The sequence below is a fragment of the Halyomorpha halys genome, unplaced genomic scaffold (assembly GCF_000696795.3).
Source record: "Halyomorpha halys isolate HHAL.00 unplaced genomic scaffold, Hhal_1.1 Scaffold558.1, whole genome shotgun sequence".
In the NCBI taxonomy this organism is placed as follows: Eukaryota; Metazoa; Arthropoda; class Insecta; order Hemiptera; family Pentatomidae; genus Halyomorpha; species Halyomorpha halys.
The window spans coordinates 142424-155139 of record NW_027115474.1 but is presented as its reverse complement, the minus strand read 5'-3'; the positions used below and the strand labels follow the sequence as shown (position 1 = coordinate 155139).

Sequence of the window (12716 nt, the reverse complement as noted above, 5' to 3'; positions counted from 1 at the left end):
ATAAGAGAAATACACATAGGCTTTTATTTGTTTTCCTTTTTTCTTACCTTCCTTTATCACAAGATCATTCTTGTAGAATTTTAATTTATATTCTAGAAGTGTATTGACAGATTTTCATATTAGATAACTGTCGAAATGAATGCTCATTAATAATTCGTACGCCGCCGAGAATAAATTTGGAATCCACTGCTGCATTAGGAAAACTCTAATGAACACAAATCCTTCCTTCCTTCCTTGCAATTGTAATTTACATTTTATTTTTCGTTTGTGGATTGTTGTTTCGAGCAGTGTAAATCGATATATGCAAATAAATTACGAATGTTAAGTGTAATACTATTGGTGCATATTTGTAAAACTAGTATATTTATAATGAGGTGTAGATAGTTTGACCGTAGATTAATGATTGGAGAAGTTGACGGGGGAGGGGAGAGGTGCGGTCAGCAAAGAACAACATAATTAAACAAAATCATATTTATTTATTTATGTTGTTCTTTGCTGACCGCACCCCCCGACAAATTACTATATTTATATATCAAGTTTATCAACTACATAATAATTCGTGTCATCTAAAAACAAACTCAAAGCTAATAGACACGGGTTATCAAGCGTCCTCAGAATGACCAAAAATAAAACAATTTTTGCTATGTTGGTTATATATAAATAATTGTAATATAAGGAAAAATATATATTAAACAATTTTTCTGCTTACAACTGTGAAGGTGTCTCTACTCGTTTGCCAAAAATGGCAAATTCATGCTTGCGCAAGATGGGTTATTTGATTTGGCTGGTATTAGTTGGCCTGAATTTGTGGCCGACCCGTCGATTGTCAATTTTTGGGCACAAAACAAAGGGCGTGTCGAGGTTTTGTGTTAAACAAGATGGTTCTGAGTCCAATTGTATTTATAAGATGTGAGGTACTCTATACCATAAGGCCTCGTAATGCGTGTTGAAACAGGTCAGGAGGTGAATGGACAGCATCAGTCTCACTCATCACTCATCAGTCTTACGGATACGAGTCGAAAGTCTACGAAGGATGGAAACTTCGTTCTGCAGGGTACGACTCTGCAGTTGCAAAGGGGCTTGCAGGAACGTAACGGTAGGAGCCGTAGGTCCTTGAAGGAAGGAAACTTCGTTCTGCAGATTACGAGTATGGAATCATGAAGGGGATTGTAAGTCTTGACGGGTACGAGTCATAGGTCCTAATGATAGGAATAAAACAGAGGTGACCGTCAGGAAATAACGTGTGAGAAAAAACATTAAATAAATCAAATGATAGGAGGAAGAATATAATAAATCTAAATGTGTATATTTGCTATTTCCTGAAACGTATTGATATATATATTTTCCTACCTCCTAATATATACAATTTACTTAAACCTAATTATATATACACATAGACATAGAATCTTGTATTGCCGCATGGAATTTTAAGACGGGAATACATGGTCTGCTGAGGGCGGTTTTGCAGTGGTAGCATGATTGCCGGGGGACTTACAGAGAATGGGGAGGGACCATTCCGGGTAGTGGTCAAAGGTATTGATACACTGATAGCCCTGGGGTAATGACTGTTGAAACAACATAGGTCCGTAAGAAGCACGGCCTGCAAGAATTACTTTACTGTGAATGAGTATATTCTTTTATTTACGTTTATTTATTAAACTGATATATTTACAATTATGATAATATTTACCTTAATAGTAGATTATTCCACAGGTTACCCACCTATTCTATCCCGGGGAGTGGCAAATCTTGCTTTTCTTCTAGGAAAAAATGAAGAGTTAGCTAGCTGGAGCTAATGTTTACGTTAAGATTGATAGGAAAGTCCAATGATTGGTCCCTACTCCTCTGCCACACCTCTGGAGTTCTCAAAAGGCCCACTTCTTTGGCCCCACTTTTCCCGGCAGCTTACTCCCTCTTGGTACTCTTTTCTACAACTGTAAACAAATGTTTTGATGCAGCACAAGCGCCTGTTGATTTGTGCTCAAAAACCGAAACTCAGCTGATCGGCCGCAAATTTAGGCCAACTTGTACCATCCAATCTAAATAACCCATATACATTCTTGCGCATGCTCGAATTCGCTGTTGTTTGGCGAACGTGTAGAGGTGCCTTTAGAAGAAAGTAATTAATCCTCTAGATTGTTTCAAAGGCGTAACTAACCTGAATGACCATTGTTGGTGATGAATACAGGTGATGGAACGAGGTTATGAAATCCGACCATCTCGAGCGCTGGGAAAGGCAGCGGGATAGCCAGCTCCGAGTCGATGTGGATCGGCGATTGTCGCTTCCCGATGGAGCAGTGTTTTTCCCACTTGTGCTGCTCTGTAACATCACGAACCTCTAAGTTACAGCTATACTTAAAAGCAATCTCTACTTACCGTAATCTAAAAAGAAGTAATGAATTACGTTTTGGTATAGACAAAGCGTTTAATTTCGACTTACTAATGACTAAAATTAGGCTTATAAAATAAATAAATCCAGTAAATTAGAAGTTTACAAATTTATCTCTCGGGCGGTGGTATGCTAAGCAGGGATGACGTGGGGCTTCGAGAACTAACGTACTAAAAGATATTTTTAAAATGATTGCTTCTTCCCAGACATACGAGTAATTATATTTTAGTTTAGGAAAGAGGTATTGCCTGGATATACTCGTATAAGCTGAAAACTCATTTCTATTATATTTCCAAAGTTCTGGAAATGCTGGGTTTTTGCTTACCTCATATCATACCAAAACAGGTGGTATAAAAAAAGAAAGTTTAAAGTTGCTGGAATTCGAGCAATATTATAGAGTTAATCTCTATCTTTCCAATGTTAACGATCTGTGCGGAAGATTGACCGCAATCAGATATAGCGTTAAGGAATCTGAGGAACAATGTAATCGTGAAAAATGTCTCCGATCTAGATTTTCTTTGTAAGCAGGCTTATGTGCGGTTTTTTCTGACCTCCTAGAAAAATTTAAAAAACAATAAGTGCCTTATGTGCGGTTGAATCAAACGCCATATTTAAATGATAATTTTGATTTTGATCGATGCGGTCGATTTTCCTGTGTAGAGCGGAATTACTCAATTTAAGTGTAAAATCATGGAAACATGACAGTATAGATAATTGCCCGGTATGTAGCTCCGAAGAAAAGGAAGATAACATTCACTCCTTGACAACCTGTACAAGTATAGTGAAATTATAAGAAAATATTTTGCTCTCCGAAATGATTACACAGTTTATTATGAGGCTCTAATTGGAGGGCTATTAGCAACCATGCATGATGGGCTACACTGGAAAACAGCTATGTTGGTTAACATGTGAGGGATCGATTCCATACCACAGTTTTATATTAATGTTTTGTTTCTTTCAACATAAATACCACATTATTGTTTTAAATTACTGACTTATATATTTTTTATAGCATACAGCTTATATTAAAAAAAAATTTTTTTTGTTATTTATGTGTTTTAGATGAAATTGCATGCAGGCTTCGACAGACGGATATTATTTGCATTGTCTATGTATTCTTAATTACTTAAATAGACTCATTTTTTATATTTTGTTTTAATAAATAAACACATTTCACTCATTTAGAGTTCGTTTCGCTGATTTATAGGGAAGGCAGGGAAGTTTGCACTCTTGCAGGAAATGAAAGAAATTCTTTGCCCTCAGAATCTAAAAATTTCACTCCCATTTCACGTTTTAGACACTGATATGATCAAATAAGGAATAATGTCAATGCAATGTGTGAGTTATATAAACATAGCAAGGGCGTACCAAAAATCAAAGCAGGTGGGATAGTCAATCAGGTTGCGACATTGCAGGTAATTGAAATCTAAATTATATGTAATTGTCATAGTACTTTATTAGTTATAACAATCAGTATTTGCTTGAAATTTTTTTTTTATTAAATTAATAATTTTTTTCACTTCTGGGGGGGGGGAAGCTGTCCCCTCCTGGCTCCGCTGGGTGCACCCATGAAACATAGTCATAAGTGATTAGAGTTTTAAAAGTAAACTTTCAAACTATAATACAATAAATTTGGTAAATAACATTAAGGTATCCACCAACAATTGTTATATCATGAAATTATATCGGTGTAATATGTAGCTATTGCTTGTGTAATTTTACTTATAAAAAAAAAAAAATAATAATAAATATAGGAACATACCTTCATGGGTATAGTCTAATAAATTTCCATTTCCTATTACACTGGGCAAAACTGAAACAGAGATAAAAACACTTGATTATTCCTAAGAAAATTAATTAATTATACCTAATCCCATTTTATGTATCCAAAAATATTATGCTGGAGCTAAACGTTTGCTACTTGCCGCAAATACAAATTTTGTAAAAATGCTTCGTAAACAAAAGAAGCAATAAACGTCGGTATCCACATACTTGTAAGTTCTTTTGGACTTTGGTTGGCTATTACATTAGATTTAATCAATTTTCATTATATAAAGGAAAAAATAAAGGTAGGCGAACTGAAAGGTAGTGTAAATATGAGCAATGTAAGTTGTAGATGATAAAAGTGTTCATATAAATAATACAACATAACCTATAAATTCAACCTTTCTTTAAGATTTTTTATAAGAAACTTTTCAATTTAATTACTTAGACATATAAACAATATAGAAAGAATGTATTTACACCGAATCGGTAGAATTTTATAATATTCAATCTTAAACAAGAGTTAGTTATTGAATCCAAAGATTGGGGAAATGCTTTAATTAATGAAAACACAGAGAGCAACAATATTAATCTTTTTTTTTTTTTTTTTTTCCGGCCAAGAAGCACCGCGGCCACAGAGGGCCTATTGTACGCCGTCCCTCCTCTGATCAAAACAGGCAGGAATTGCCTTTGCAAATCTGGACACTGTATAAGGATCCACTGTTTTGCAAAGTTTGGGATCCAAGATACGATCCTTACCAAAGAAAAAGAATCGTGTTCTTGCCACTGCATCACATTTGCACATGATGTGGTAAGCAGTTTCTGCCTCCTTTCTGCAGAACATGCCGATAGGGGACTCTATCAGTTTCATTTTATAGAGATGCTTATGTAGCTAACAGTGTCCGGTGTATAGACCTGTCACTCATCTTAAAATACTCCTTTCCATATTAAGAAGGCAGTTACTTCTTTTCGGGCAGGGTCCTTTAAGGAACATTTTTGATTGTTCCATCCCTCTGGTATTTCTCCAGAGTAACCCAGCCTTGCTCTCAGCAATCTTTTTGATATGTCTCTTCGCATTGCTGAGACTAATTCCACAAAGGGGTCAGATGAGAGGAACATACTCAGATCCTTTCCTTGCTAGGTAGTCCGCTCGCTCATTTTCTTTAATGCCTTTATGTCCAGGCACCCATTCCACCCGCACCTTGTTGGCCAAGGAGAGAGAGTTCAGGTTAGCCTTACACTCCTCCACCAATTTGGAGCGGATTACATAGTTATTCAGCGCATAGATGGCCTGACTGTCCGTGTAGATCGTAATTAGTCTTTCCCTCGTGCCCTCTTTTATTAAATTCTGGGCACAGACATTTATTGCAAACACCTCAGCCTGGAACACTGTGGTGTGTTTTCATAACGAAATGGATGTGCCTTGATTAGGCTTATCCATCCTCCATATTCCTGCTCCAGATACTTGTTCCATTAAGGATCCGTATGTGTAGCAGTTTATCCCATTACATGGCTTGTGTAGGGTTGACCCTTTAACCTTACACTATAGTAAGTGTTCTTATATTTCTTCTCCTGATGATCAGAATGCATAGATATTCATCTGTTAGCAGATCTAAAACAATGACAGATTTTTATATATCATTACTTATTATCGTGTAAATAATTGTGAAACATTGCAAATTGTTATGTGTGAGTCAATCTGACGAGACTTGACAACTCAAATCTATTATGCTGGATCTACACGTTTGCAACGACGCAAATCCAGGATTTGTACGAATACTTGGCAGACAAGGGAAGCAACAAACGTCAATATCCACATACTTGTTGTGTTCCTTTGAATTTTGTCGGCTATCACATTAAATTTGATCAATTTTCATTATAAAAAGGAAAAAATAAAGGTAGGTGAATTGAAAGGAAACATAAATATCAGCAATGTAGGTTGTAGATGTTTATAATTCATATATATAGTGTACTACATAACCTATACATATAACCTTCCTTCTTGAATTTTTATCAGATATATTTTTATGCCGGCTCGTGCCTGTCAGACTTACCTATACCTTTGCGTCGGCCAGCTTGAATCCTGCAAAGCCAAGTTTACATCCTTCGAGGACTTACGGCTAGTTCCCGTAAGACTCATCCTGTCCAATTATCTATCTATTATTATCTTGGGCTACTGTTTTCTTTTCTATTTACGTCTTAAATTGGTAACACTGAAAATAATTGAACACACAGTATCCAGCCATTCTTTAAGATCTCAAAATCTAACCTCCGTACAAGACGTTGTATTCTGAAACTATAATCTGGTACAAAACTGTTGATTAAATAGATTTTTTAAAAAATGGACTTTACTTGGTTTTTGAATGAAACACCTCATATTTAATTGCCTTTTTATTGTGTTATGATCTCCTCTAGTGAGATTGTGACATGTCGTACATCGACCAACTTATTCGCTATAATCGTCTATTTGAAAAGACAGATAAGTAAGGCGACCATGGAGGGCGGGTTTCATGCCGTTTTTCAATTTCAGGCGCTTTTTTAAATATGGCTCGATTAAACTATCTTAAAGTCTCCTCTTCCCGTTTTAAGGTAATATTTCAAAAGTGAAATAGGACCGTCGCTCCCCGGGGGTCTTAGTGGGATGGGTACGGCGGGGAAGGGTTGTTTTTTGTGTGTTATGATCTCTTGAATATCTTAAAGTCTCCTCTTCCCGTTTTAAGCTAATATTTCAAAAGTGAAATAGGAGTGTCGCTCCCTGGGGGTCTTAGTGGGATGGGTACGGTGGGGAAGGGTTGTTTTTTGTGTGTTATGATCTCTTGAATATCTTAAAGTCTGCTCTTCCCGTTTTAAGCAAATATTTCAAAAGTGATATAGGACCGACGCTCACGGCACGAAACCCGCCCTCTGTGGTAGTCTGACTTTTCAAACAGACAAATGTAGCGAGAATATTGGTCGATGTACGACATGTCACAATCTCACAAGAGGAGATCATAACACAGAAAAAGGCAATCTTACCCCGCCGGACCCGCCCCGCTAAATCCCTTTTTTTTTTTTTTATTTTCAAATCCTCTTTATTGATATATAGTTACGATTACAAATATATGTTATTACAGTGTATATATACAAATTTCATAATGAAATAATTATATAGACAAGCATATATATGATACTTAACCGCTAAATCCCCAGAGAGCGACGGCCCTATATCACTTTTGAAATATTAGCTTAAAACGGGAAGGAGAGACTTTAAGATGGTTAAATCGAGCAATATTTAAAAAGCGCCTGAAATTTGTCTTATGCAATTGACTGTCAGACAATCATAAAACGAATTTATGTAGCCTTTGGCTTTTAAAAATTGTGCACCTTTCGACTATCCCCGCCTTAAATTTGAGTTCACCACTTCACCATTTGAGTTCACTTTACAAGCAGCTCTATAAATCATTGTTCAATTCTTATACTTTTTTTTTTCACTTTGATCTTATTTTCTATTAACTGTTAGTTTAGTTTATAGTTGCCTTTTTTACTTCAGTCGATACCTTACCTAAAAGCATTTCCGCTGATTTGTAATTCACGATTGCCCAAGTTGTACTTGGTGTTGGATCTTCCTTCAGTCGGTATGTTTCTTTTATTAACTACCTTTTATTCTTTTCTACTATGTTTCCACTTTTTACTTATTCTTTCTCCCTAACCTTAATTATATTCATCACGTCTAACTACTATTATTTATATTACTTATTACTCTTAGCTCATATAACTTTATATCTACTTCTTTCATTTTGTTATTCTACTTTGACATACAGTTAATCACATTTAGGTTTTTCTTTATATCTTTTATAATACTTCAATGTTTAATAATTTCCAATATGTATATGTATTTATTTAGTTGATTTTGATATCTCTATTATTTTCTTCTTTAATTCTTAATTTTAATCAATATTCTTATAGCATTACACTATGAATTTTCTTCAATATTTATGTACCTATATTATCTTCTGATGTTTCTTGGTATTCCATACTCCCATTTAATTATTATGGTTGTTATCTTGTTTTTGCTATTAGCTCTGATAAAGACATGAAATTTTGGTCCAAACGCATTGATAATACCAGTCAATAAGTCTTTACTTATTTGTGTTTTCACTGACCGGACCCTCAATCATCTTATCTTATTATAAAACAAAGTTGTTTGTAATGTTGAAAGAATAAATACTTTCTCCGCTCATAGATGAATGCTTTCTGAACTTTCTTGTAGTCAGTATTTTATTTTGATAATTATAGTGGGATATTCTCTTCAGAAATGAAGTCCAGTTTGGTTTTACATGACGAATTTGGATGTGCCTTGTCTAATTCCTTACTTCCCTAGGTTGACTGAATAAATTACTATTCTTTACTAATAAATTACTACTCTTTACCTAATGGTTACTTTATGTCTTTACCTAATAAAAGATCATAAAATTATATTTAAACTGTGCATTCGAAGAGGCATGCCTTATCTTTGAAATCTTAAATTATACTGGGTCCGGCTATCAGGCACTTCTAAGGTCATTAATACCTGTTATTTTCCATTACATAAGCTTTTAATTCTATTTTAAAAATATAAGACGATAGCTAAAATACCAATAAGTTTCAAACTTTTAATTTTTTATTTAGGAACTTTATTAATTACATTATTTTTTTTTATTTCACTAATTATTGAATTTTCAAAATATTTAGCATAATGTATTGTAAAATTATTAATTAATAGGTCTAGGAATTTTGAATCAATATTATTAAATTCAACCCCCCCAAAAAAAGACATGTATTAGCTTCTTTTCTTCTCAAACGTTCTACGACGAAACAAACAAAATCTTTAAAACATCAATTGATTAATTCGTCAATTCAAGAAAACTTTTAATCGTTTTTAATTTCTGTGAAACGAGCAATGGTGTTTAAATTATTACTATCACATTGAAAAGAGTATATTTTATTTTTTTAAATTTCCAATGGTGTCAGAGTTTTTTTTACTTTTTTTTAGTTTCTTCCTTCTTTTTTGATTTTCTTTTTTTTTTTTTTGTATTTTGTGTTCTCTTTCTACTCCTTCTGATTTTATTTTTTTATCTAAATTTCCAATATCCTTCAGCTTTCCAGTAACCTCAACAGTTTTTGTTAGTGTTACTCTTCTTCAGCCAGCACTAGTGGTACGTATTTGGTAGTGAGTGAACTCATAGCTAGCGCCTAATCCGTGAAAATAAAACTGATTTGTTAAAAATATTGTATTTATGAACTGTATTGGTCTACGCATGCCTATATTTTCTCATACCATAAATTTATAGAGGTTCTCATCTCTTTACAGATATGGTTATAATCAACAAATTATACTTATAATGAACAAACCAAATAAAAAAATACAAAAGTACATAATGAGGAAGCTTTTTAAAATAGTTAATAAATTAGTTAAAACCTATCATACCATGACAACCCAAACTGTTTCAGTGAAAAAGACTATAACTTTTAAACAAAAATTTAATAGTAGTTTTATAATGGAAAGGTTCATATTTTAGTATTGACTGTATTTATACTTACAAATTCTTTTATAATGTTTATGAAAACGACTGAGAAGTTACTCTTTAAAAAAAATTTCATTATAGATCAGATTATTTGTGTTTACTAGTTTGGATTTCAAGAGAACTTGAAAGAATTTCAAACTTATTCTTGAGGATCATCAATAACCACTTCCAATATACCGAAAGAGCAACTAATCTGTATAACTTAAAACTTTGAAGCAATTAAAAAACCTAATTGATTAAGTTTAAAAAAAAATCACTTCTAAAGACCCATGAATACAGAATATTGAACTTCAATAAAATGGTACACTGAACCTGATTTATAAATTTCAATTTTTTTTTTTTTTATTTAAAGGATTTGATTTTGTTTAAACAATTAATGTAAAAAAAATAAAATGATAATAAATTTTCGATATTGTTTCTGGGAAAACAACATTTGGACTACGTATTTTCCATTTTTAAATCAATACCTAAAATCATACATTAAATTTCTTTAAACACTTATATAAATAATTTTACTAAATTACAACCTTTTCTAAAAACGTTTTGCATCATTATTATTAAAAATCCTTATATATTTAAAATATTCGTATCTGTCATAAAAACATAATAATACCACATTAAAATTCAGATAGCTAAAATTATGGTATCACTTTTTTATAAAATAATCAAGAGAAAGGCAAAAAACACATAAAATATTCATTATTCAATTAATGTTATACTAGTTTTTTTTAAATTATTGACAATATTAATGTTTGATTTTGGGTAGGATACTTGTAAGATGTTTGAAGTTTCAAGGGTGTTTGTTTTCTCAGAAGTTGTTGTATTGAAAAATTGATAATGAACATGATCCAAGACCTCGTACATGTTTTACATATTGTATGTACACTACTTCACCCATATCCTTCTTTTATGCATGGTGAACATGTGGAGATAAAATTGAATTTACTCCTTTTAATTGGCAGAATTAAAGGAATACAAACTACATTAGATAAGATTTTGCGATATGGAAGAGCCTGAATTTTAGGACATCTCTCTGAGCAAATAACCAGATATATAAAATCTACTGTCTCATACGAATTCTGATTCTTATAAAAAAAAATTTAAAAATGTTAATTTTGGAGAACAAAATTGAGAAGGAAACCTAAAATGTTTTTGCTAGGTGTGGTTTCGAATTTTGAATTGGGAACTGCACAGGAGAGAATTGTAAAATATTCTCAAAAAGGGCTAGGTTTAGATACTACTAGAGTATTGGAGAATAAATAAATTTCAAATTTTTAAATTTCTGGTTATGGAAAACTAAATATAATACTTCTTTAATTTAATTAAAATATTGTATCAATGTATTTGTTAAATTTACATAAGCTATAATATCATACAATAGTTCTATAGATATTAATTAGGATTATAATTTTTAGATTATTAGGTTTTCTATCACTGGGAAAATATTTGTTTTTAGCACCACTGCAATGCTAATGAAAATACTAATTTACATCGCATGGTGGTTGCACTTTAAGTATTTGTTCATTTTAAAATAGTGTATAATGTATGTCTTGTTTAATAATTCAACTTTAACACTTTATTGTGCATTACTATAAAAACAAAAGAAAAAAAAAAAAAAAAACTCATAACTATGTAGATTGAAAAAGTTAAACAAACATTTAAACCTTTTAGAATTTTTTTTTCCTAAAACAAATTACTAATTATAGATTAAAACATGATGGAAGAAGAAAAATTTATTCCTTACCATAAACTTTTTCTAGAATTTAATTCACTTTATTTATTGTTTTACTATCATCTAATAATTAAGATTACTGTTTATCTTTATATCAAGAGGTAACTGATTATCTTTGATTCAATTTTTAATTAAATAAATTAATTGATAATCTAGGGAGTGATATGATTATTGTATAGCCCAGTTTTCAATCATGTGATTTAAAAAGTTATCAATGAGGACTTGAAAGATATAATATTGAAAAGTAATTAACAAGGAATGTTCTCTTCTTAAATTTACTAAATGTTTAAAACATTGAAAACTGATTTCTAGATAATTTATTTAAACCAGCTCGAATTAAACAAAATTTACGACATTTAACTTCTACACCTTTGTCATTGTGTATTTTAAAATATTGACTCTGTGATTGCAATGCAAATGTTATACAATCATGAAACAGCTTTCCTTGTTACTATTATTAGAGGTTTATATAAATATTTAGACAAGAAAACATTTTTCCTGTTTATTTTTTATCGAGGGTATGTACTCAAAATGGAATTGATATGTGATTTACACGGTATTTCATTCAAAATGAAAATAAAATATTAGAAAGTGACTTACCTGATAGGAAAAATAACACATACATTGTTCTCGACAGGTTGGTGTAGTGAAGGTTTATCAGACTAAGAGCAAGTGCTTCCATAAACCAGCCACAAATAATGATTTTCAAGGCCCAGTAACGTTAGCATTTGTTTTCCTTTACGCAAGATGTGATGAATTTATATTTGCTAAATTTTTCACAGCTAGACGAGAATATAACAATTATATAACTTGCACTGGTTCTTCAAATCCCCCTATACTTAGGTTTTAGTTTATAAGTTCTTATATTTTATCTAATCGAACATGAGAGAAATTACTTTATTAAAAATTTTGTGCTGCTAAACTTCATTGAGTTACCTCATATACAGCATACTTATTACTGGTAAAGAACAGTTTTTTTAAGCCTATTACTATAAATAGTCAGAGCATAAAACAATATAAATAATCAAATTATAAAAATTTTGAATAATGTGCTAAAATTAGACATTATGGTTATTTATAGGTGTATTTAATTTTAATTTTTATTTTAAAACCTCTCTTTTTCTATCAATCAAAAAACAGAATTATAGTCCAAATTATATAAAAATTGTAAATATATGCACACAAAAACCCAACATGGTCATCCACAATTATGATCTATTAAAATTCAAAAAACACTCTAATACATGCATAAAATAAATACATAAGGCTAAGCGGTAATAAATATAAA

The 12716-nt window shown here is 31.8% G+C and overlaps 1 protein-coding gene across 1 annotated transcript in view; it reads right to left on the bottom strand.

The window, feature by feature from the left end:
* LOC106684231 (carbonic anhydrase 2) overlaps positions 1 to 12172 on the bottom strand; it is a 24966-nt gene extending 12794 nt beyond the window's left edge. The window contains exons 1-3 of the mRNA XM_067052523.1: positions 12029 to 12172; positions 4152 to 4202; positions 2159 to 2320 (exon numbers count right to left, since the gene is read on the bottom strand). Coding sequence (XP_066908624.1) covers positions 2159 to 2320; positions 4152 to 4202; positions 12029 to 12110 — 295 coding nt within the window. The 5' untranslated portion in view covers positions 12111 to 12172. The remainder of the gene's footprint in view (positions 1 to 2158; positions 2321 to 4151; positions 4203 to 12028) is intronic.
* Positions 12173 to 12716: the final 544 nt, after the last annotated feature.